The 27,324-nt window shown below is 38.2% G+C and overlaps 1 protein-coding gene and 1 long non-coding RNA gene across 9 annotated transcripts; both read left to right on the forward strand.

Moving 5' to 3' along the window:
• Positions 1-1,850: 1,850 nt before the first annotated feature.
• LOC148417350 (uncharacterized) lies at positions 1,851-5,969 on the forward strand. Its single transcript, XR_015867054.1, has 3 exons — positions 1,851-1,971; positions 4,670-4,794; positions 5,490-5,969. It is a non-coding gene; the product is annotated as an uncharacterized LOC148417350 (long non-coding RNA).
• Positions 5,970-11,930: 5,961 nt separating this feature from the next.
• Positions 11,931-26,751, forward strand: mier2 (mesoderm induction early response 1, family member 2). 8 transcript variants are annotated; one of them, XR_015867052.1, is made up of 14 exons: positions 11,931-11,982; positions 15,051-15,198; positions 15,292-15,405; positions 15,495-15,606; positions 17,234-17,313; positions 17,395-17,464; positions 17,537-17,688; positions 18,558-18,639; positions 18,776-18,870; positions 19,916-20,046; positions 20,152-20,297; positions 22,133-22,232; positions 22,319-22,366; positions 23,743-23,891. XR_015867052.1 is itself a non-coding variant. In XM_088426469.1 (13 exons), exons 2-12 carry the CDS (start codon positions 15,178-15,180, stop codon positions 22,186-22,188), a joined length of 1,059 nt encoding a protein of 352 aa, XP_088282595.1. In that variant the 5' UTR covers positions 11,931-11,982; positions 15,051-15,177; the 3' UTR covers positions 22,189-22,232; positions 23,743-23,888. The 8 variants fall into 8 exon arrangements, 6 of the variants coding, with proteins under 6 accessions (XP_088282595.1, XP_088282596.1, XP_088282594.1 ...); XR_015867053.1 differs by having other exon boundaries at positions 23,746-23,840; XM_088426469.1 differs by lacking the exon at positions 22,319-22,366 and having other exon boundaries at positions 23,743-23,888.
• Positions 26,752-27,324: the final 573 nt, after the last annotated feature.

Below are 27,324 nucleotides of genomic sequence, written 5' to 3' on the forward strand. Positions count from 1 at the left end.
GGCTGGAGAACCACAGGGAAGAGGGTGATCGAGGGGTTGGACGGTGGGGAGCGCCTAGAAGTGGAGAGGGCAGTGCTACATTTCACTTTCTATCACTGTACTTTAATGCAAGTGTCTCACAGGAAGTGCCCTCTGCCATTTCCATGAGATTTGCTTGTTCATCTAGGGCACAGGTGTCGAACTCCACTCCTCGAGGGCCGGTATCCTACATGTTTTCAAACCCTTTCCCTCAAAAACACCTGATTCAAATGATTGGGATCATTTCGAAGCTCCTGCAGAGCTTGCTAATGAGCTAATTATTTGAATCAGGTGTGTTGGGGAAAGAAAAACGGAAAACACGCAGGATGCCGGCCCTCGAGGACTGGAGTTCGACACCCTAGATTCTAGGGCCAATGCAATATATGCATAAGATGTAAGTACCATTTGTCCAATGGCGAATTGCAAAATATAGGGTACTGTACAAATGTATGGAGTAAGATTGCTGTCAAAAATACGTATGCGTGTTTCAACATTCGTATGAGTACGACTCTCGCGTGACACGACTTCACGTCTTTGCATGAGTCTCGCCTTTGGATTAGCAAATCTCTCCTTGGGATTCTAAATCTGATCCTTTGCATCTGTGTGAGTTGAGATGACTCAATGATGACAGCTCTCCAAGCTCCCATGCAAATTTGGTCGATCTGCAGGTCGTTCACGCCGTGCATGTATAGAGCAGAAAAAAATGGCCGGATTGAACACCAAATTGAATTGAATACCAAACAGAAGCCTTTCAATGGCTCATCAGGCTTTAATCTTAAGGATAATGTATGCATATTTTTAGTAATTCTCAAATGAAGCTTTTGTGGGCCATTTAGGGCCAATATTTTAGAAAATGACATCATTTGGGGCAGCTTCTGTTACAGCTAGTGACCTCTGCTGGCAGAAGCAAGCATTGCAGTTGATTTGAAAAAAAGGTTAGAATTGGTCTTGATGTCAGTCCAATTTCATAAAGTAGTTCATGAAAAAATTGGACATTCACATTGGAAACAATCAGCTGTTAATGTAAGGGGTAAGACTGCTGTCAAAAAGACGTATGCATGTTGACTAATGGTGGCGCGGATGGTTTGCAGATCGATTGACTTTGCCTGGTAGCTTGGCGTGACATCATCTCAATTTGCATATTCAACTCAAACCCAAAAGCTCGGATCCACAAATCCAAAGGAGGATTCATGCAAAGTCGTGTCTCGTGAGGTCATAGTCGTGCAAACGAGAGTTGTATTCATCACAAGTGTTGTATTCAACACAATTTAGAGTTGTACTCATACGAAAATAATTCAAACTCAACGCAATTTCAACATACAAATAGTTAAACACGCATACATCTTTTTGACAGCGATCTTACTCCATACCCTCCATAGAAAGTGAACAATTATTTCAAAAGAGACTTCAAACTTTGTATTGTTTTTTTGATTGCTGTATTGCTTTTTATTGCTTGAAGTATAATGTTAAACTAAACATACAACAAACAGAATTACACATCCGGTGTTTAAAATAATCACAAAACTTTGCCTTCTCAAGTCTTTTTGGTTTTCTGCTAACAAAATATGCAAAACAGCATACATAGGCTAACAAATAGCACCTGCGTTGAGGCATTGTAAGACTTGAATTGACACTCATTTATTTTACTCATGAGCACATTACAACATAAAGACAAATTATAATACTGTACATTGTTTTTCTTCAAATCATCTGATGAATCAGTTATCAGACATTTTCTTTTTCTAAAAATCAATCTAAAAATCTTCTTGTTCTTCTCCAATCTTCCCATGATCCCCTTTCTGTCATTTGTTTAAATGAAATTGTTTCCCCGCAGCAGCCAGTTGCGCTTTGGCCGGCTCTGCAGCGACATTGTTATGCTGTGAAACAACCTCCTGTCACGATGCAGATCCTGCGTTCCACAGACCACAGCCGAGGCATCTGATATTAAGTGTGGTAAGTTCAGGCACTTCATGCAGTACAATACATGGAAACAACAACTCTACACAAGTCTCCTGAATCCTGTCATGTGGCCTTTGAATCCCGCTGTTGACACAAAAAAACCTCAAGTCTGGCCAGACCTGCTTCTGTGGTTAACAGAAGGTCTCCTGCTACCTTTTATGGGTCCCTTTTTCATAAATGGCACATACACTGCTAGGCGTTATAGTTTATGTTAGCATGACAACCACAGGAATTAGAGTCTTCGCAGGCGGCCATAATTCTATTGTTGTTGGAATAAATGTCAAATAATTGTAATTGATTTAATTATAATCGATATGAAGAAGCATCAAGGTGTTTTATGTCACTCCCAGTTGAAGATTGCTGTAAATCATGGGCAACAAGGCAATTTTAACAAACAAAATAGATTTGCATGCAGGCAGGATCAGTGGTATGATCAGTTGCAACCCTTTAAGCAACAAATACTGTACTTGAATACTAAAGAGCAACACATGGAGACAAGTAAAATAATATAGCCAGGTGTATCTTTATCCTCATTGAAGAAGGAAACTTACAGTGACTGTCCTCACATTTTAGTCCATTTCATCGAAGCAAAAACAGAGGCAGAAACGGTTCCATTCCTTTTCATGTAATCATGTCATGATATAAAATACATTTTTATTGAGTGCTATTTTTCTTACTTAAAAAAATACGTATAATATGTAGATTTTTTTTTCCTTGTTTTTGGGGTACTGGAATGTACAGTACATTCAATTTCAATTGGGGAAGATACCAGCTACAAGTTTTTTGAGTTTCGAGCTCTATTTAGGGGACCGTTGCCTGCAACAATCTATTATACCAAAACACTTAAATGTCATTTCAAACTCCTCTATTATGCTTGAAAATGACTGAGTCTGATAATCTCGAAAAACTACACTGCAAGTGGGCATGTACAGATAAAGCCAGTGAAGACCCTCCACTAACAATCCAGACTAAATATAGTTCCTCCCCTACATATAAAGACGGCTTCTCAATTGGGATAAATAACCTCGACACACCTCTATAACACCAGTGCTATTTTCTTTTTGGGCAGGGCTTTTATGTCATCTTGTGGCATTTGTGAGTGACAGAAAGAGCTAACACAAAAAAAAATATGCAGTCTTTGAAAAAGCGGTATGGATTCAAACAAAAATAAATAAATAAACTGCAGCTGGATTCAAATCTAGCCGCACATAGGAGGCAGGATTTCTAACTCTACACCAGAAGTGTCCAAACAATGTTTTGCAAAGAAAACCACATTTGATGAGATAAAAATGTGTACCAACCATTTTGCTTACAGTTGCTTGAAATTTTCATCAGTCACCTTGTCAAAGTTTGGAAGTTTCGTCTTGTTGTTGGGATGTAACAAGAGCGACAAAAGATTGCAATATTAACATTTCCATTATATCATTGTCATTTAATATTAAAAGTAGCACATCTGCATTAAAGAAGTATGACTTTTCACTCAATTCAGCTGAACACAGCATTGTGAACTACATAGAGCATGACACATTGCCAGTAGGAATGAGTAATAATGGGTGACCAAACCTATTCCTTTATCACTGCTGTTACGACTAACAAAAACACAATATTGGTTTTGTTTCTTCAATATCATGAGCATATATATGTTAGTCAGCATTTTTACACTGCCAACCTCACCTTGGATGGATGCATATTATATTGTGAGGTTAATATTATGATATTTGAATATTGTTACATCCTTCTCTGGCAGTGCCTCTAGACATTGAATTCCATGAGAAAAGCCATAGTCTCTCCAAATTGTAATTAAAAGTAAAAATTACACCCGTTTTTTGTGCATTTTATTGAAAAAAAACGCTACTATCCACTTTGACAGAGAATCAAAGGTCTTCGCTGTAAACTTTTTTTTCTTCACTACATTCTACCTTTTGGAAATGGGCTGGAACGGGTCGCACAAGGTCCATGCAGTGAGAAATTCACCAATAACGTGAATGCGAGTGGCGGTATAGAGAGGCACAGCATGTTCAGAGCAAATTTCCAAACGCACCCGATAGCGTGACCGCAGGTCTGCTGGTATGCAATACTATTTTAAACCACAGGCAGTGGGCCATTGAAAATTTGAGCACGGACCACATTTGGCCCCTGAACCTGGACTTTGGACAAGACTGATCATCACTGTGGCAAATGGACAAATGTCCACCCTCTTCCTGCCTTGATTTAGAGGTGGAATCCGAGTGGAAGCCCCAGTAAATCCCTGTTAATCCGTCGCAGTGGTGGGAGTCATGCTATCTGGTGATCAGCTTTGTATTGGTGCGCTGCACCGCCGAGACACAAACATCCTGTTTGCAGAGGGAGTGGGCAATCAAGCGAGAGCAGTGGAAATGCTCACTTAATGGAGCAGACTGGGAAGAGCAGCTGGAATGTGAGAGCAAATATTGTCGGAGCAGTGAAAGTCTCAAAAGATCATAAAGTTACTCTTGAACAGGGACAAGATGTGGGTTGACGTTTTCCCAATAAACCTTAGCATGCATGCGGAAGCATTCAAACTGAACTCAGTAAAGTGTTGAAAAAATGACCTGAAATATACCACCACAGCCGTGTTTGTAATCTTGCTCCCCATCAGGGAATTTTAGAGGAAATCATGAAATAGTACAAATGTCACTACCAACTACAGAATAATTTTCATGATGTATTGCAGACTTGATGGAAAATGTTTGATGTCGACCAAAAAGAACCGTCTTGTGCTGAAACTCATAAACATAGCAGCATCGCCTCCTTGTGGACTGGAAAAGAAAATTAGAGCCATGCAGAAAATTATTCTATGTAAGTGTTCACGTTCTAATACGATTTTTGTTCAAACGTAAAAGTAGTGGTATATTGTAAAAACGTTATATGGAACTTTTTATTCAAGTTTTAGAAAATTAGATTTGAACTTCATTCTTGTATTAGGTACTATTTTTTTTTTAAATAAAATACAGCTTTTAGTCTTGGGGGAAAAAATAAATAAAATATACATTTTTTTCAAATACACAAAACTTTTTAGCTTGAAAAAATGTAGTTCTTGCTACTGTGATCTTTCTTTTCTAGAATATTAATATGAATTTATTTTCTTGTGTATTTTATTTTTTCATTTTGATGCTAATCCCACATTATTTAGAAGTAGGTAAAAATTCAGGAGCAATTTCAAAAAGAGAAATGAATGGTTGTAAATAAAAAAACATTCTAACAAAAAATAGAATTAGAAGTCTTAAGACTGGTTGTGTTCTATTTTGTTTTGTTTTTGTTTTGTTTTTGTTTTGTTTTTGTTTTGTTTTTGTTTTGTTTTTGTTTTGTTTTTGTTTTGTTTTGTTTTGTTTTTTGTTTTGTTTTGTTTTGTTTTGTTGCAAGGAGTATTAGAGCGACATCAATAGGGAAAAAAGAGAATATACTGTGCCTGTATTAGGATAAGGAAGTTATAATAGTATGAGTCTGCAGTTTCCTTTTTTCTTCTTTCCTGCCCCCTTTTTCCCATCTTGGAGAGGGAGCTGGATGGTGATGACCAAACTGAACACAGCTGTTCGGACTTGTGCTGACCGGCCAGAGGGAATTCTGGAGTGGGACATCTCCGCTGAGGTGCTGCTGTGGAGATGGACCGTTGAGCCTGATTTAGAGGAGGACCTTTCCCAATGACAGAATCATTAACATCATGTGATCTTCATAATGGCCGCTTAATTGTTTAATAATGACATTCTGGATAATTTTTTTTTTCTCAAATTATTCTTGGCCAAGTTGACCTTGCGTCTGTGTAAACATTCACATTCCAGACAACCACATTTTGACTATTTTATTTTATTTCAAATCCATGGAAGTGTTGTGTAGACTACAATGTCATGATACACACGTTGGTCTGTAGTAGTTGGTGATCATGTTGACTAAAGCGGAGCGGGCACAAACTGGAAGTCAATGTTGAGGGAGGAAATACTACACAATCTCTATAAGTATACCAACTGCACACACACACGCACACACTATATATACATATACACACACACACACACACACACACACATATATATATATATATATATATATATATATATATATATATATATATATATATATATATATATATATATATATATATATATATATATATATATATATATATATATATATATATATATATATATATATATATATATATATGGTTCTAGTTCATGGAGATGTTGTTTGGAAATTGTTGCTCACTTCATAAAGCATTTCTTATTGTGGGACAGAACACAGAAGTTATACACTCTGCTCGTTACACCATAAACGCATGAGGAACTGTTGCATTTACCACAGAGAAATAATGTCAAGGGAGAAGTTGAGCATTTTCCCATGGGCAGCAATCGGATTTGTCTTGCATGTAGTGCAGTCTCCGCCTACTGGCTGTTTGAATATTGTACAAGGAGTGCGCTTGTTTTTCTCCCAAATTGAAGCAACATCCACTCTTCAAACGGTTGAAGTTGATTTGGGGATATTTAAAAAGATCAATGTCTGTGGTTAAGATTGTTTTCTTTCTAGATCGTCTTTGTTGAGGCTGTAGAAAATACTGTAACTGAGAGGGAAAGTGAAAACCAGCGTTACGGCATGAGCTTTTACTGTTGTCACATGCTACCTTACAACGGTTGCAGACAGCAAAACACAAGAAACTTTACATGGGTGATGTGTGTACGGCTAGATTTGCTGTTATACAGATATCAAGGGTTAGTTTTGCCGATTCCAGTATTGATACTTGTTTAACAAAGAAAGGTGGAAATTTACTAAATAAATACATTATTGTTACTCTTGTTGTTCTGAGGCTTTTTTTTTATTCTTTTTTCAGATTAGAATCGAGAAAATAGTTGTATTAAAAAATAAGTGTTTCAGAAACAATAAAATAGTAAAATAGTGTCTTTAATTGCTTATAAGTAAACAAAGTGCACAAATGTATCATTCCAGAACAGCATAATGCGAATCGATCATTTTTTCAGGTAGTTTTTATGAAATAAAACTCTTAAAAAAAGAATCTGTTCTAGCCTGGATTTCTTATAGTCATTGTTTAAAAGTGCATAGGATTATCACTGAAGAGCAAATTGTTTTAACACATTTTTTTGGGTGGAGTTTGCAGAAACTTCAAAGCAAACAGAACATTGCCCCGATTGTGAGGATTTCTTCTTCTTAAATCTATCAGAAATAAAGTCAAAATATTCTGACTATGTTCTACGCTCCCCAGTAGGATTAAAAAAAAAAAAAGAACACAAATCTGATTTCTTTTGAATTTGTGCAATATAAATTAAGAAGCAAAATCCATGCGTCTTTATTTTTTATATAAATGAGGGAGTTAAAGCAATACTTGTATGGTTATAAGAGTATCTATAGTGTTGGTACTTAGACTGCTCTAACAAACACAGAGTGTGCACTTTTGGCACCTCTGACAAACTTTCATGTGCGAAGAGAGCAGCTTCTATCTTTATCTTCTTTGGCCATATACGTCTGTGACTGCCCCCTCCCTTCTACATACATAACCAAACTATGCATTACACTTAGTCAGACTCATTTTAAGTCTCTGAGTTATTCAAAGTAGAGGACAATTTAAGCCTTTGTTAATTCTAGAGAAATAGTAAAACGTCACATAATTTCCGTGGTTCAGCTCAATTATTCTATGGTCCACTTTTTATGGGATATTTTTATCTGTCATAATATATTTTGCTGTTTTTGGCTCAACCTTGTCATATTCAAGCATCTGAAAAACAATATTTCAATGAAATGCAAATATTGCTGGATAAATCATTGTTAAATACAAATGATTAATTTTATTTCAGTAAACATTAAATAACATGTAATTATAATTAATTAATCAAAATTAATCCAATCATGTGTTCCACAGTTTTTAGCACCCCTGATATTACGACTTTGTACAACCCCCTTTCTCACAAAACAGCACATAATCTTTTCTAGAATGTTTCACAAGATGGAAAAATACCAACAGAGCCTACTTTGACCATTCTTTCTTTGCACAATTTCTCAAAATCATCTAGTGACCTGGGTATAAAGGAGAAGGTCACAGAGGAGTGGATTTTCCCTCCCTTCCCCACCCCCACAAAAACAATCCAGTAGCATAGAAAAAATAAAATCCTTTCACCGCCTGTCCCATTTTAAATCGAAAATCAGAATTGATCTTCGATTCAAAATGATTTGATTGATAATGATTTTCTGCTTCAGTCTTTATATATACAAAGAATCGTCATGATCTACTCCAGTCTGCTTTGCACAACAGAATGACAAATAGAGACATTAATGTGACTTTTTTTTTTGCCTTATTCCACAAAATAAGCATGTCCTAAGCAATACTCCTCCTCCTGCTGTCTGTAGCTGTAACAAACATGGCAGCCTCCAGAGTAGTGCAATCCCATCCCCCATGTAATATAATTTAATGATGACTTGACCCACAATTATATTTAAAAGATACTGTTGGTAGTTAACACATTTATTTGCAAGTTTTTGACATTTATAATCATTTAATCATTTTTAATGATTAAAGATGGACAAAGATGGACATTTTTTTTCTGTTTGCGGCAAGCACTAAAGCTGAAGACGAACGCCGTATGATACAATGACAGCATAATCGACTAGCAGTTTCTTGGCATCCTTCATCAGAGTTTAAATATGATGTTTTTCTGATGGTAAGTAATGTGGTGGCAATAAACTTAGTCATGAGGATAAGTCAAGCTCAAAACTTCACCATCACAGCAAAGCTACGCAACCAATGGTGCAAAAACCAACTTCAAAATAAAAACTTACTGTGGCTATTGCATTGATGCCTATTCATTATTTGGAATGTGTACCTTCACTGCACTGTTGGCATGTGATGTTTTTTGGCTCTTCTTAGGTAGTGTGGATTCGGCATTGTTGTACGGAAGCAGATTTGTTGTTGTTTGTTTATACAAGTACACACTGTATATGAAATTAATTTTGGACATTTCATATTGATTCTAAGTTGTAGTAAATACGACTCTTGCATGCAGTCAATATTTGGGTAAAGTTTGGGTTAAAATTCTGGTTTTCGAAAAATTCTGAATATCTCTGTAACCCCCCCGGCATTGCGGCATATATTTTAAGTGCAGTACTTTTGTATAAAAATACCCAGGTTCCTTGTGGTTAGAGCATGCACAGAACACGAACCAATAACCCACATGTGTTTACATAACCACATATTTAGGTTAGTAAAGTGGTAACTCAATCTTCTTTTTCTAAAGGGTCCTTTTAAAAACCTAAATATGAGCTTTTTCTGGTTACTGCACCTGATTGCATGGCATTAAAAAAAAAACCTTGCTAATGACATTTAAAAACTTAGCCAATGTCAATGTTTTAATAGGGTTATTAATTTCATGGAAATGCAGCCATTAATTCCCACGCTCAAAACTGTTATGTTCTGGGTTGGCATCTGTGTTTTTTTATTCCTTTCAGGTTCTGGGTTTGTGTAGTTTTGTTTTCTTCCTTTTCATGTTGTGAGGTTGTGTTTGTTTTGTTCATCTTTTCCCATCCCCTTGTGTCAGTCTTGTTAGTTTGATTGTGTTCACCTTGCCTCGTCAACCTGCTCCCTTGTGTTAGCCAACCAGCTCCCTGCTCCACGTGTGACGTGTCCAGGTGTTCATTGTTGTCTCGTCAATTTGGAGAGTATTTATTTTCCTGTTCCCTTGAATTTCATGCTGGGTCGTTGTCATCGTTTTCTACATAGTCTCTTGCTGTGTCACTCGTCAGTGTGTTACATTCAGGCTTTCCTGAGTCCTGTTCCTGTTTTCTTTTGTAGTACGTTCATTCTGGCATTTTTATAGTGATGGGTCCAGCAACACCAATGCATGGGTGCAAGTGCTGAACTCATATAGCAAAATCCTGTGTCAGTGTTTGTAATGATTTCAGAAAAATTAAAGCAATACAGCCGTTTGTATTTGAATCGTGTGACCGAGACAGCCACTGTGTCACTCAGTTTACAAGGAAGCACACTTGTCAGCATGTGTATCTTGCTTAATGAATCACAAATCTTTCAATTTTTCTCTCCAAGTCAGTATGATGCAGATCCCGAAAGAAGAAGAAAGGATTCCAAATTGTGGGACCATTTTGACAGATTTTTGGCAGAGTAGTTGATATAATTGTCACTTCAGTCATTATGGGCATCGCTTTATTTTGGCTTTTACAATCATTTTACAGACAAACCACTTTATTTTTTGTTGTTTTATAAAAATGCACATAGATTTTTTTTTTTTTTTTTAAGAAATCCTTGTAAAGATAGGTATCCTAACATGAGCATCTTAAGTTCAGAATCATGACACTTTCACTCTGATTTTCACATTAAAACCTTCACATTATTTATTGACTGTACTGTATATTTCATAGATATTTTAAACTTGTATTGAATTAGAAATAATACTTGTACAAGATAACAAACAGCCATCCATCCATTTTCTACAGCCGCTTATCCCCACAGGGGTCGCAGGCTCGCTGGCGCCTACCTCAGCTGGCTTCGGGCAGTAGGCGGGGGACACGCTGAACTGGTTGCCAGCCAATCAATATGCACACAGAGACGAACAAAAAATCATGCGCACAATCCACCTGCCATGCATGTTTTTGGGGTGTGGGAGGAAGCAGGAGTGCCCGGAGAGAACCCACGCAGGCTCGGGAAGAAAATGCAAACTCCACACAGGAAGGCTGGAGCCATGTGGATTTGAACCGGAACCTTTAAACTGTGAGGCGGACGTGCTATTCACTGCGCCACCGAACCGCCCTAGATAACATACAATACATAAAAAATATTGTTATAGGTTGGGTGCAATGCAAGTAAGATCCATTTGGTGTCCCATTGAAGTGGCACAATGTCAAAACAGAATCAGTAATACCGCTTCCAACTTTTTGTGTCAACTTTTTCTCCTGTGCTGTCCTAGTCCCACGATTAAAGATAAAGTTATCTCCCGTTACTGAGGGATTCAGCTTTTAGAATGCTCTCCTTCTAGCTCCATCCACAGGATTTCAATGGTGTTGAGGTCTGGGGACTGAGATGGCCATGGGAGGAGCTTGATTCTGTGTCTGGTGAACCTCTACCCATCCATCCATTTTCTATAGCCGCTTATCCTCACTAGGGTCACAGGCTTATCCACCTATCCACCTGTCTATGCACAGTAGGTGGGGGACACCCTGAACTGATTGCCAGCCAATCATATTGCATAGAGCGAAGAACAGCCTACGCACCCAATCACACCTTAGGACATTTTAGAGTGTCCAATACACCTACTATGCATGTTTTTGGAGAGTGCCCGGAGAGAACTCGCACGGGCCCGGGGAGAACATCCAAAATCGACACAGGAAGGCCGGAGTGAGGTGGATTTGAACTCGGGACTCTGAACTGTGAGGCAGATGTGCTCACCACTTTTCCAGTGAGCCAACCTGTTTGATAAACTTTTTTTTTTATAAATTTCTCAATGAGACTATGCCCCAGCAATAAAAATTGCATTTTTGCATCTCAACCAGGAGTGCTAATAATTGTGGTGGGCACTGCACATCTAATAAAAAGGTATAAAATGTAAAATAAATATATGAAATATTGAGGAAACTTGTCATTGCACTGGCATGTGTGCAAATGTTTGGCGACAAACAGAAACACTAAAATTTTATTATTCTGCTAGTATTCTGCTCATGTTTAAATATACCTGTACTGTTCAGTTTTGTAGCCTTCTGTAAAATACTGAGGGAAGCTGTAGCAGATGTTTGCTGTTTAGAGGGAAAAAAGAGGACATTGTGGTTTTAATAAGCTTCATGAAACGCCCGAGAATCATATACGATGTAAAATGGTATCAAGAAAAAGAAAATCAAATAAAAACAATTAAAAGTGAAGTTATGTGGCCATAAGTACGCAACGACAAGAGTGACTACTACACGTCGCGTTGCACAGTGCTACACAACGGACCTACAACATCCGGGCTAGTCGGCTCACGCAGGAACGGAATGGCGGCGGAGGTAAGTGGACGAAAACGAGGCTCTAGTCGCCCAGAAGACGGGCTCAACCAGGGCCAAATACGGCCGCAAGTCACACTCGACGGTACGGCGTACGTGTCGGCGGTGTGTCTGGTGAACTAACGCGGAAGGAGTGCAGGGAGGGAGCCGTAGCAACGCGGGGGTTAAACATCGGGGAAGTGGAGGGAGAGGGGGGAAGAATGGAGAATCTCCCCGGCTTTCCGAGCCTCTCGCTCGGCTCGAAAGAGCCATTCCTCCCCCTCTTCCTGCCTGATAGCCGTCGAAAAAAACCGAAAAGAAGCAAGGCTAAAAACACGGGCTTGGCCCGAGTGGTTTGCTGAAGTTTTCATACGCGGAAAAAGTTGTCCGCGTTAGTCTTTGTCGTCCTTTTTTTTTTTTTAGTGGGGCATTTTGACTTTTTATTTCCTTCTCGCGCGATCCGCCGAGAAGGAAGAGGCGTTCAGCACCAAGTGGCAGGAAAGCGCCCCTGGTCACACACTCTCAACGCAAGCAGCACAACTTTGTCACAACAAAAGGCCATGTTTAACAAATACAGTAACAGGCGACTTAATGGAGCTTCAACTAGTGTGTTACTTTGTAAAGTTTGCGTCGTTTTCGTTTCCCTGTTACTCCGGGGACTTGAAAAACTTTCATGTATGCTTCAAAAACATGCTAAAAGAGATACCACCTCCAAACGAAACGAAAGGAACGTCCACGTATAGCATTGTATAATGCCAAACAAATGATAAGGCAGTGAATGCTATCAGTTTGTTTTAAAGGCACAGCTATTGTATGTTGTAATGTTATATTGTCAAACAACAAACAAGTAGTCACACGAGATTCTCCACAGCGACGTTTATAATTGCCTAATATGAATACATTAAATCTCAGGCTAGAATCCCAATTAACTAAATCCCTTTTACTGAGCACCAAGGAATCACGAATTTCTAAGGCAGCGATTGTTGCATGTTCATAAGGATTTGTTCAAGGTCGCAAATGGTTGCCGACACTCTGTAGAAGCTCCCCTGTATTTTTTTTGTTGCAACACAACTTTGAACCTCTTCAAAATTTAATGTCTGGCAAAGCTTTTGCTAACATTTGCAACCTTGAAGGAACGCATTTTCTTCCCTTTACCAACAGTCGGAGGAAATGCTTGCCCATCTGAAGAATAGGGGCTTTAAGCTTCTTGGTATTCTCATTCATGCATGCCATTTTTTTCTCAGGGAAACAATTCCAATTTCCCATTGAAACGATCACAACTTGAGTACTCTGTTTGACTCCAGTTTCAGGTTAAATTAGTACATGCAAAAGGACAGACCAGCCTGAGATGGTATTGAATAACCCAACTATATCTGCTCCACAGACTCATAAGTCGGTGTTATGCTCCAAGTTGGAGGTGACCCCCACCACTAAAATCATATTCTTTTGAGATCCAAACAACTAAATATTTAGTGGAAACAAAATGATGCCTTCTGGAGAGGCCTCTGTTGATCAGCAACTTGCTGGGTGAAAAGTCTGAAGTGAAGCCAATCAACCCGCGCAAGGCAGAAGTACTTACAATGTAAGAAAAAAGAGAAAAAGTGAAAATACTGATTGAAACCCTTTACCGAAATAAAAGCAAAAAATATCTAGTCTGAAACGTGCTTGAGTAAAAGAAAGTTTCTTAATAATATTGTCAATGTACAATAATCATTTCAATAACTTTGCACGGTGGCAAAACTATTGTTTCCATTGTTTTGCCATATTTTCATGCTCCAGCATTTTAGAAGTCGAAGGATGATTTTGTTCTACTGCTTATTGAGTGTTTGAATAGCAAACCTTTTTGGTCTCACTTGCCAACATGCCAGACAAAAAATTCTGATAATGTAGTCGAAAACTATGAACTTACACAGCGTTCATTCTAAGGTAAAAAAAAACAAAAAAACAACCCCACCTAACATGAGGTATGTTGTTGGTAGCTTGTGTTGACTCAACTCTCCTACTGTCAGACAAATGTTGCCGTAGCTGTGCAAACAATTTGAACCGAAAAAAAACAAAACATTCTAAATTTGTCTGTTATTAACAAATGACTTGAAGTGTTTTTTTTTTTTTTTTGACACAAGATTCACCACAAGGGTTTATATGACAAAATTTTACTGTATGGAGTTTTGATGTGTTTGAATGAGAAAGTTGGGTAATTGTTGACCTCATTGATATGTTTTAGCACATTCAACATTTTTTATGCAACGTGTAACAATTTAACATAAATACAATATTTTGACCAACCAGCAGGGAACCAACAACCAAAAAAAAAGAACAAATGATTTAAAATTCACTGTTATCCTTAAGATTGTTGTAACTTGTGGGATTCTGCATGCATATTTTCAATTTAACTGGCCAATCTTGTGGTCTGGGATTGAGCCAGCTGCCGGTACACTTTCAATCATTTTATTGAAGAGAAGGTAACAAAACAAACAGGTTCTCATTGACATTCATACACAGGACAATGGCCTCATCTGACGCCTTCACCGGTTGATCTTACAACAGCTAACTTGACGTTCATTTGCTGACACCCATATCATTCACTACAGCAGTCGCTGCCTTTTAAAGCCATTCACACTCACTGTCACAGAAAATACAGTGTAGAATGTGAGTATAGCGACTCCAAGTGGACAATAATAATACACCATCACCCAGCTGCCTAGTTTGTTGTCTAATGTAAAATAAAATTTGTGTGCTTACACAATTGATTGATGCGGGATAATTGATAGAATAATGTAAAAATGTTTCAAGATCGCCATCTATACATAGTGTAGACAACTCAGGTACTCTTGGGCTGCTATCTTATATCTTTTACATGGTTTCGTAATCCCACACATCTGATTTGAATAATCATCTCATAAACAGCCATTTTATTGATCCTGATTATTTGAATCGGGTGTTCATAAGGTTGTAAACTTCTAAAACATACAGGATAGCAGCCCTTGAGGGCGGGGATTGCCTCCTCAGTCTAGTTTCTGCACATATACAGTAATGCTGGCCTATGACTCCTTTTCCCTGTATTATGTGACCACTGTTGTTTGTGTCCATAGGCAGGCCTAGGGCCTGTGGATCTGGCCGCCAAAGTTCCTTCCCATTTGAGGTGGTGAGGTACGAGGATGAAGACGCTAGGCCAGAAAAGAAGTATTTTCCGGAGTTGAAGGAGAGACTCTCCAGAAGATGGCAGCTCAATCCCAGACTGTACGCTCAAATCATTGTGTTGCTCTTCTTCATCTAAAGAGCTCACATGCTGTATTTTTTTCCCATATTTCCTTTTTATTGTTATACCTTTAGGCCAGTGATCTGCCCTTGGAAGAGCTGTTGGCTATTTATGGCTATGCAGTTTCTGATCCAGCCAAGCAGAGCTGTCACGTCTCTGCCACTCTGCCAGAAATTACTTTGGCCAAGGTGACAGCCCTACTCAGGCCAACACAGCTACAAAAAAAGAGAAAAACAGATATCGATATTACAACTCCAGTCTTTCCTGTCTTCTCCAGAATCAGCTCACAGAGGACATCTTTGCAGCAGCAAATGGACTCGAGTCTTCAGCTGATGAGCTTACCCCCTCAGTCACCTCCAGCACCTCAACTCTGCTGCAGCAGTTGCCGTGTAAGTTTAAGGCAGTCCTTTTTAAAAAAAAAAAAAAAGGGGGGGGGGGGGTGGACCCTATGGGAAAGCGTTTGTTTTGACCTCGTGAAGTGGAAATGTGATAAAATAAGGACTGGCATCTTTTTTTTACAGGCGCTTTGATGATTTTTTTCTGCTTAGACAAAACTTTAACCTGTATAAATGCTGTAAATGTTTTTTGAAAGTTGCGTTATATTGCTTTTTCTTTTGTCAATGTTAAAAAAGATGCAGTTGTAGGTACAGTAGACTGATACAATTTTTATAGATAATCTTGTGGCTGGCATGGCAAGTGGGGGGGATGCAATTTTTTTTTTTTTGCAAAATTTTCTCTTTCCTAGGGAGGGCTTTGCAAAATATAATTGAAAGGCATTGATTGAACTGTGATATGTTTTTATCTTTTGATGGCTACCCACTGAGAAGGATAAACATGAGTAGATTTTGCTGCTTGATTATTATTCCACAAATGCAATATTAACCAGATTAGTGGGGCTCCCTTGAACATGATATTGTCTAGAAACTTTGGGGGTTGACTTGCCCTTTAAACAACGGCAAGGATTTTCCTGGCTTTTCCTATACTGTGCCATTCACTGACTCGAAGAAGAATCTTTTTTTTTTTTAATCTCAAGTATTTATCTGTAGTTTATTAGGTTTCCTAATAAAGTCTCATCAAGATTCATCAAGTCTGGCTGGGTTTTCCTGTCAGAGCAGTAACAACTTAGCAGTGCATTTTCTTGTGTACTCCATTTCCCCAAAATAGGCAAAAGAACAAAGATCTCATGCTGTGCGGGGACGAGAAATATCATGGCGGCCAAATCTCGTGAGATTTCATCGCACCAAATCTTGTCCAGTGCCTAATAACTGTCATTGCAAAGTGATGAGATCGTAGGTATACAGCAGTTTAATCATTAAACAAAATTCTCTGTTTAAGGAATTGAGTCTGAGTCGGAATTACCCCCACCCCCTCAGATTTCCAGACACCACAGAAGCTTTGTGAATAGGTGCCAGGTGTTCATTGTGTGTTGGCACCTTCTGTTGGTGAAGGTTTGAAGTGCAAGTCGACTCCCGTGTATCAAAACCTCCTCAAACTTAAGCTTTGCTCGTGAGTTCTGTTGAAGTGCATGGGAAATTGTGCAGTATCTCTGTGTTGTAGCCTGCTTTCAAGATATTTAATGTCAGTTCTGGTAGCCCTCGCAGTGGATAAAGTAAGTACACCTGTCATCCCTCAAACTTCGGTAAGGTTGGGAATACTCGTTTGTGAAATTAAGACCTAGTTTTTAATGAAATTATGGTTGACGGTTTCCCAGAAAATATGTATTCATTGCAAAACATCTACAATGAAAATATGAATTTTAACAGACCTTATGAAAATCTGCTCCCTGACCTTAAATCCATTAACCAAACTTAAAGTTACCTCAGTGAGACGATCAAAATGCGGACGACATCCAACAAGTTGAATTTTTACTAGATTTGATCACAAAGGAATGTGAATGCTCCAAGCTGAGTTGACGGTATGTGTGTGCCGGACCTACTTTTGCGTTTTAAAACAAATCATTAAGATGGTTTTCAGTAAAAAGACCCCCCGGTGTTTTTTTTAAATTTTTCCTCATAGATGGAAACAAAGACACATCCGTCTGCTCATCTGACGAGGAGTCCGATGATATCTCCCTTCCCTCCAATGAAGAACACAAGGTCCATCATCAGAATATTACATCACACTTTTTGGGCGTTATTCAAATTACTAACACAAATTTCTCTGATGCTCTTCTCCAGGAGATCATGGTTGGCTCCATGTACCAGGCAATAATCCCTCCTCTCAGTACCTATACATACCAGGAACAAGGCATGAACATTTTTCTTCTGCCATGCTCCTGGCTCCTCCTTATTTCTACATCTCTGGCATCTCTGTGTCCAGTGTGCAACAGTGAAGACCAGCTGCTGTGGAGACCGGGTGCTCTGCCACTTCTGGAAGTGGAGCACTTCTTGTTGAATGTACAGAGGCCACGTAGCCAAAAGAGAACAGTCTGCAAGCAAACGCGTGCTGAGACCGTACGAGACAATGAGCAGGTACTTTATAGTAAACGTAAGGTCCACATCTGTGTGCCCATTCATATACACGAATAAGGTGAACTCTTTTTCTACATTCCGATGCGGGCTTCGCTGATTAATATAAGGGACGATTCCAAACTAACAGGGATCCCTAACTTAATTATTCTGTGGTATAGCAGAAATTTACTTGCTAGTGTATTCACATATCCACTCATTTTCACTGAAAACCAAAAACAATGTCACTCTTGTTCATAGTCTCCAAGAGTTCCAAGTTCATGTAATCTAACCCTAAGACCTGCCTCTTTTCACACATTAACCAATCACAGTGGTCATTTACCACCACACCCCCATTTTCACACAAGTTGGCCATTCCCTCTTCCTTGGCATCTCCTCTTTGTAGAGCATCAGATGGCAAACTCGTTTCTGCATTATTGCCAACAGCTCAAAATTTTCCAACAGAGCACAATCAGAAAACATTGTATTTAAAAAAATAAATAAACAAATCAGCAAATTTACTGGTCACTTGGGCATGTATAGATGGCACTTTTAATGTTGCTTTCTCTATCACAAATTTGTGAGGTAAAATGTGACCCTTTAGGGTAGGACCCTGTAATAGTTGATCCCTTTAGCCATGTTGTCACTGTCAGCAGTGCACATCAGCAGGTAATCACTTTAAACTACTGTATAGCAGCTGCTAAAAGAAGTCTTGTTTATATGTTTTTAATTACCTGAAAAGTTTTGATTCTTTTTTAATTCTTACCGTAAGAGTTACCTATACAGCAAAGCTCTTGATCAGGCTTTCAGGGTTTTTATGTGTGTGTGTGTGTGTGTGTGTGTGTGTGTGTGTGTGTGTGTGTGTGTGTGTGTGTGTGTGTGTGCTGTACTAGGCTCTGTATGAACTGCTGAAATGCAACTTTAACTCAGAGGAGGCACTGCGACGACTGGACTTTAATGTGAAAGTCTTCACTGGTAAATATCCATTTCTTAACGCTCCAAAGCAAGTAAACATAGTCAAGATAACAGCTGAAGATAACTACAGGTGAATTTTAAGATATTGAATGTTTTGCTGAATCCAATTTTGCTGGTGCTCATGCCCTTTATTTAGAGGTGCTGTGTGGCTGGACTGAGGAAGAGTGTAGGAATTTTGAGAGTGGCTATAAAGTTTACGGGAAGAACTTCCACCTTATTCAGGCTAATAAGGTAAGTGCTTCAAAGACAAGAGATTTTTATTCTGGCTTGCAAGGCCATAGGCAAGTCACTATTTAGGCTAGTCACAAATATAAACTGTCAACATTTTTGTCTTTTGCCATCTACGCATATGTGTATCTTCACTTAGAATTGAAACTGGGAGAAGGAAATATCACTGTCATTTTGGTCTTGTATCAAACAGCTGAGAAAAAACAAAAAAAACACCGCAATCCCCTAAGTATAGGGCACACCTGTGCATACGACGCACCCTTAATTTTAGGGTCGAATTCTGGTATTTTCTGCGTTACCATGTATAGGACATACCAACTGTTTGACAAAATGAAACTCATCTTTGTACATTCTTCATATTTTCTTGTGATCATAACCATAACTTATATATTTGTTGTAGGTTAAGTTAAATGCGTTTCGAATTTCCCACATTGTGAGCGGCAATGAACGCTGCTCTAGTGTATTGTGGAATGTGCTCAAAGCAAATGTTTTTCCTTTACCTCGCGACACAGCTCAAGTTCATTTTGCCATAAATACCTGGCATTGTGCACCATCTGTGTTCCACTAAGTTTGTAATTGTGTGTATATGCCTAATGACCACAGTTAATATAGGAGTCAAATGGAATACCTTTCCTTGGTCTCTAACAGGTCAACACAGCTCCATACCTTGCCACTAATTAATTGAATCAGCTGGAGACATCATAACCTTGACATTATTGAAAATAATTCTGTAACAGCCTCAGATAACACCGCAACAGTGCTGTTAGCTGCAGCAGGCACTTGCTGCTAACAGGCAACTTCCACCCTCTAGCGCGCCCCGTTACGGTAATTATTGTACAAAGTAAGAATACAGCCGATTAAAAAAACAAAACAAATGTGCATTGTGCTTCAAAACTTGGCTGACAGATCAAACTTCCTCAAATGGTGTTGAATTAAAAAAAAAAAAAAATCTAATCTTTAAGTTGCCTATAAGAGAATGCACCCATACTTTGCTGATTTACGGTACTCGTCCTGTGTGAGCTTAACAAAAAGGCTTCCTTCACTACAGGTGAGAACCCGGTCTGTCGGGGAGTGTGTGGAGTACTACTACATGTGGAAGAAGTCTGAGAGGCACGATTATTTCACTCAACAAGCCACCAGGATCACTCGCAAAAAGTTCACCTTGCAGTCAGGGAGCATGTGAGTTGTAACTAAATAAGTCCATGTCTTATCCTTACACAAAGCACCCTCACTCTTACCTAAACAGGAATTCAATTGCGCTTACCTGTGTTTTATGTGCTACAGGGAAGAGGGAGACCAGGGCAGCTATCCTGGCGAGATGGAGGGAAGCAATAATTCTGACGTTTTACTGTCTCGCAGTAGCTCCACCGTCTCCAGAAAGCTGGCGCCGCCTTTACCTCGACAGTCGAGCCTGGAACTGAACAAACAAGGTGAAAATTTACATTAGAAACAATATAGTGTGTGTGTTTGTGTGTGTGTGTATGTGTGTGTCAATCAGACACAAATCCCACAAGACAATGTGTCTCATGAATTTTGAGTTCACAAAAGTTTGAGTTCACGAGCTCAGATTTAGGTGAAATTTATCATATGAAGCACTGCCCATTATTAATTTAGTGTTGTGTGCAAATGTAAACATAAACAGGAGAGTCAAGTATTTTGGTATTTGATTTGATAAAAAAATATATATAATTTATTTGTTTGATGAAAAGCAAACAGACACAGACCATATCAAAATAATCGTTTCATAAATATAGTTTTGTTTTGTTTTTTGTTTGTTTGTTTTTTTTAACTTAAATTTAAACCGTGAGATTTTAGACAGCTTTCTCCTCATAACGCTTTTTTGAATGAGACAATCGTGATGTCAGACCCACATCTTATACCATACAGTATGGTACCATGCGTGTAGCTAGCATATGTATTTAAAACAGCCGTAGGAGCAAAACTGAGTTTGGTTGTACTTAATTAGCATTTAGCAATGTACTCCAGGCAGGCGTTGCAAATTTGCAACAATAACATGAGAGTCCCCTAGGTATTTCACATTAATATTGATTGAGGCATTTATTTATTTTTTTTTAGAAGTTTTAGAAAAAAAAGAAATTTAATTTGAGCTGTAATCAATCCCCATCCATAAATCCATCAAAGTCCTCATCTTCTGTATCTCTTGTCATTTTCAGAGTCAGTTGATTCCCATCTTCCTCCACATAACTGATAACTTGCAGTTTAAACTGGGCTTCGTAAGCGTGTCTTTCCATAGGTTCCATTTTTGGGGGGGATCCTCAGCCAAACCAATGTTGTTTGGAACAATGCACATACCGGAACTTGATATGACTACAACTGGGGTTGTACCTTTAGCGTCCTCTTTCACATACACCCTTCCCCTTTAATGTCTGCATCCTTTTCTTATTCACGTCTGCCTTTCCTCTATATAAGCACCTTATTGACAGGAAATGCTCAGAGTCAGTCAATCGGAGCGCTCATGAAAGTTGTATTCAACTTTTAATAAATGGCAAATGGAGTGCACTTAACACAGCACTTTTATGTACAATACACTGTACGATGCTCAAAGCCCTTTCAAACGTATATTTGTGCACATAACCTTTTAGATTTATTTGTTTTCAAATATTTATTCAGGTAAAATTTGCATTATGTGAAATATATTCTAATTGAATCATTAAGTACTGTGTTTTCGACTTTTATTTTTTATATTTAAAGCACAGTATTTTGAAACTGCATAATGTTAGTGTTTTATAATCATCTTAAAAGCTGATAGAAATTAAACATTTCGGTAAAAATAAAACATCTGTCTTATTTTTGATAAATGGTTAACTTTAAAATTGTAATACAGTTTTAAATTGGTCGTTGCCATCGACACTTGGAGATTTACTGTATTTTTTTAGGTGGGACTTAGTGTAAAAAGCTTGTCTTGTCATGTACTGCGACTCACTTAATGGTGACAGTTTTATTATTAAACCATTGAAAAGATTCATTGTATTGAAACAACAGTATACGGTTTTAGGAATGAAAAAATGGTTTGAAATATATTGTCTCCACTCTGTTCAGTATGTAAAGTTTACATACTATATCAGAACTTGTTCCATATCCCTTTTTGTTAATTTTCTTGTTTGTTTTTTTTTGTTTGTTTTTTTACATCAAGCATTTACTGTCTTCCATTCTGAATCATTTCTGCTTTTCTTTTCCCCATTCTTGTTTTGTGTGTATGCGCACACACATGCATGGCTCCCCCCTATTTGACACGGCGCTCCAGAGGAGGAGGGCCGCCCTCGTCGCAGACGGACTCCCCGCTTTCTCTTAAAGCCGTGACCTTGGCGCGGTCTGGCCTACAAAAAGCAGGCTGCAGCCTGCAGGTAAAGAACAAGGGAGGCTTGTCGACCGTGTTGCTACAGTAGAACGAGATACCTGTTCATTCAGTTCTTCCTCCTCCATTTTTCAGTCATTGTTGCATCAGCTGCTCCTCAATTGTACAGGTGTATCAATAAATGTAAGTAATGTGGAAATTTTAAAATATAATGGAAAAATAACAAAGTTCAACAATTCAATTATAAAGTGAATCTTGCACTTTATATAGATCCACTACGGCGATTGAATATGTTATGGTTGTATTTATCTTTTCATCATATTCAACTCTTATAGTTTAGGTCACTATATCAAGATCAAACATCAAAACATTTTTTTTTTTTTATCGTGTTCTTTGTGAATATCCAAACACTCAAATGTATTTTTTTTAGAAAATGGGTTTTACTATTTTTATGTGTGTATAATGAACTTTTCCTGCTCCTGTTTGAACCTACTGAAATAGGACAAATTTAACTATAGTATGCATGTGGTGCATCCAATACGTTTTCCAACCACTCCACCACATGTCGTTGCCATTGCTTCATGTCTTCTTTTTTTTTTTTTTTTTACACTTAATGATATTCGATAGATCGTTTGTAGACCAACAAAAAAAAATCTCAAGAACACCTGCCTGAAATGACACAGAATGTATGATACAGTACTTTGGTTTTAGGGTCATTTTGTTCCTTTCCATGACCACTGCTACATCAAATACATGAAAAATAGGGAAATAGTTAATAAAACTGAAATTCATTTCCTCAAAGTATTTAAAACAGGTGCACTTTGATTTTATGTACAGTATTTTATTTTTTAAATGCCCCCCAAGACACCCCCTTGAATGAAACAACAAATTTTGTTTTAATCTTGATTAAGGTATGGATACAAAAGTATTTCTTATGCGTAATGTATTTTGCTACTGGTTAGAGCAATGCGACATTACTACCTTGTCACCTCCCAAAGTCATAATTGTACCTTGTGTTTGTTGACAATTCTTTCACAATTCTTTATGAACCATAAACATTAGGACAATCAAACAACGATCCGTTTCACTTACATTAACAGTTTGGCAAAAGTATATGCTCTCTTGAATGACCTTGTAGTCATATAAAGTCATTTAGACATTGTTAAAACAACAAATCTGATGCTGGTTGGTGATATCGACCATGGCCTAGTAGTTTCCAAAATCATGTAATGTCGTCGGGGTCGAATAGCACTACCATCATACACTGAGGTTGCCTGTATGCCTTCGGGTGACAAACACTGATCTGGCTTTGTCAACTATGCAAATAGTGTTACATTGTTGCCTCATGACACAATGTAACCCCTGAATTGGGCAAAGATGAGTAATACAACATGGCACAGTGCTACATGTTGACATTATTCTCTGTGTTTTCCCATTGAAGAGAACATTCTGAGAATCAATGGACTAAAGTGTGTTTGTTGACCCTTTCACACTACTACTCCCTCAGAGATGGATGAGCCATTTCCCACCTAACTCACCTTTTGACGTCTTCTGTCCAGAAGAAGAACCGCTGGCATGCGGTGCCGGCTGTCCTCCGGACCTGTTTACCCACTCCTTCCCTCTGCCCGCCTTGTCGGATGAGAGAGTTTGCGTCTCGGGTGGCAGTGCGGGTCCGGTCCAGCTCCAAGACTGCCAAGGCCCACCGGGCTTCTTCCAGTTCCATATGTGTGATGGTCCTTTTGTCCCCCAGGATTGTAGCGTAGCAGGTGATGTGACTGACTCCCCTATCACTCACGTGTGGGATTTTACCTGCTGCGTGCCTCCTCTTCCCCACCTAATGAACTCCTATCCTGCTTCTTTGCAATTATCAACCTGCTACAGTGACCTCTCTTCCTGTGAGCAATCCCACTTGAGTAGAGATGTGTTGTTCAACTGATGAAAGCAAGCAGAACAACCTAAAAAAAAAAAAAAAAACGCTTCTGGAACTTTTGCATCCCCTTTGAAGCAGTAAGAATACTGGTTGATGCTGCTCTAAGTCCAATCACACAAAGATGATTTCATTTTAACACAAAAATCCTCTCTCCGCTCTGTCAGGCACTCTGTCTCTATTCTGTTTCTGGTCATGCGTACCGCTTATGTCTTTAAGTAGATAACAAATGCTTTTAGAGTTTTTTGAACTCATCATCACGTCAGAATCCATGGCAGGATTTTCTTTTTTCCTTCACACTATTGACTTGTACAGTAGTGCTGGCTCCTTGTAACATTCATGCTGAGTATTTTGAGTATTGGAAAAAGTCACAAAGCTGCATTCAGAGTGCCACAAAGATAGTAAAGTAGGTGTGATTAAGCCATTTTTTTCTAACACAAACATTCATTCATTTTTTTATCAGCAATGTGGCAGCGCATCTACTAGTTTATGAACACGGTTAAACTAGACAACTCAGGTTGGAGGCATGTTGTGATTTTGATGGTTCCAGTCTATGACCTGGGTCACATTGAATATCTCTGACATTACTGGCACATGAACAGGATTAGAATATAATCCACGGTATGACATGAACAAAAGCCTGCAGTTTCCAGGGTTAAACAAGATAATTGTAGGAACCCATGGCATACTCTGGATGAATTCAGAATATACACAAGGCTCTCGTGCATTATCCCTACTTATTCCCACTGTTATACTGAACTACCCTAGATGATAGCCGTTTCCTAATTATGACTGGGCAAATTTATAACCAGAATTCAACTATATCGGGTCAGTTGATAACCCAGGATATCAACATAATTACCCCTGACTTTATCAATATTCTCAAACATAAACCATAGATTCATCAAGTTTAAAAAAAAACCCAACTGGACCAGCTGATATTATACACAGGGTAAATCAACATTGAATGCAAGTAAATGTCTGGGTTGAATCTCAGGATATAACCCAGGGTGTGAACAAAACTCTCCTTAACAATACCCAGGGTTCAATTTGACTATCGTACTGCATCATCCCTGAGCATAACTCAGATTATAACCTAGGGTATAAACTGGAGGGGCATAGAATATACCCCGTATTTCCCTAGATCACCTGTCTGTCATCTTTTATCCTTCCTATTTATTTGTTTTTCTGTTGTTTGAGCTCTTCCTGTAATAGCAGCGAAGCAAGTGCGATGGACGTTTACACAAGGGAGTGTCAAACAAGGCCTGGTGTGAGCAGGACTGTTTCTATTACTTTCACTTTTTCGTATATAATGTATTGTTCTGCTCTGGTCATTTAATTATTATATTTTGTTAAAGAATATATAATAAATGATTAAACTATACAATTGTGGAAGAGTTAGAGTGAGAATAAGTTAGAGAAGTTAGAGCGCATTAATTTAATCGGAAAGGGTTTGCCAATAGTATTTCCACAGTTTTGACAAACAGTGCAAGAAGACTGTAAAATATCAGCAGAATGTGTCTCAATCAAATGTATTCAGTGTATCGTTGCAGGTGAGTTCTATCATTGTGCCTGTACTGCAGGCAAATTGTGAGGAAGAAAATGATGTGTAACCTTGTAATGTGTCAATCAAACGGTTCTGTTACAAAAACTGCAAGTGGACGTGTACAAGGCAGCCAAGCAATGCACAAGACAGTTTTCGATAACCATTTCATGTTTTGTCAATCAAATCGATTTTCCGAGCACCGCTGGGACAGACAAGAAAAAATAGTGTAGCCAGATAAGGTGTCAAATCAAATGGTTTATTCAAAGCGGCTTTGTGAGTGGATCAAGGTGGTGTGAGTGCGAGTCAAGCGAGCGCTGAGAAATTTGGTCCACAAATAAATGCTAAAACCCGTTCCAGATATAAGGTAAATGTTTTCAGCATTATTTCTTCAAATAAATCCAACAACTCTCAAATGCTGTTTATGGAGCTTGTTGTTACTGGAGAATCCCAGAAGGGGGCAGAAAAACACTTTTGAAGCGCTTTTCTCCGGTGAAACCCTTAAGATGTTAACACTATGCATTAGGTTTCTCTCCCAACAACGCGTTCATGCATTTGTCTTTTTTCTTGACAGAACTTCAACTAAGAAGGTCAGACTTGGCCATTTAAGCACAAATATGTATATATTTGCAAGCAGAGCGGCAACAAACTGCTTAATTTGATGCAAGACTTTCATGTTTATTTTACCTTTTAAATGCACTGTATAACAAGACAAGTGAAGTTGACTGTAAAGGTAGGTTCTTTATCACCTATGTGAACTAGAACCAATACCTTTGGGCCTAAATGAGACAAAAACAAAAAAGTCACACATCTAAGGACAGTTTAAAGTGCCCAATGCATGCATGTTTTTGGACGGAAACTGGATAACATGGAGCAGAGGTTCTTAAACTTTTTGGAGTCAGGGACCTGTTTTAGGAAGCAAATTTTCTAAGAACCCACATTGTAAATGTTTGCCTTAAGTTATTGTTTTTATTTTTTGCAAGCATAAGTGCCCTTTCAATTCAGAAACATATTCAATTTGACAACAAGTATATTTGTTACTTTTCAGCTACAGTATACTGAAATTTAGAAAATTGCACGCCTCCTTATAACAAACCGTTTCCTCTAAAAAGGTTGTTGCCAATTATTTAGTCATATTTAGTCAGTTATAAAATAAAATGTCGCTTTAGCTTCATTGCCTTGTTAGCAAGCAATTGTAGGCACAAAAACACATTTTGACAAATTTCAAAGCAATTACTTTGTTAAAAATATGTTAAACTGGCTGAATTTATTTGCTTTATTGAAGTCATGAATACTTTCACAATTTCAATTGAAACAAACACAAATTTATAGATTTTGATTAATAACCCAATGTTCTGTCCTTTTACAATTGCTTCTATCGAGGTAGAGAGACAGCAAATAAGTGCAACTCTTCTTTAATTTAGTTGTCAGTAGTACAGCTCTCACTCATCTATATTGTCAAACCAAAAAAAATAATAATACACCAAACATAACTCATGTAAGTCCCATATGCAAAAAATATACACCACACTAAATGTACACAAATAACGTGGATTAAATCAATCATATAACTGAATTACAAATGATATTCCTTTCAATACAAATACAATAAATGCAATAATTAGATGCAATTGAATATGATTATCAATGCAAAATATTTGCATACGCTAA

Source organism: Hippichthys cyanospilos, chromosome 10 (genome assembly GCF_059441005.1).
Source record: "Hippichthys cyanospilos isolate Australia breed blue-spotted pipefish chromosome 10, RoL_Hcya_1.0, whole genome shotgun sequence".
NCBI classification, from domain to species: Eukaryota; Metazoa; Chordata; class Actinopteri; order Syngnathiformes; family Syngnathidae; genus Hippichthys; species Hippichthys cyanospilos.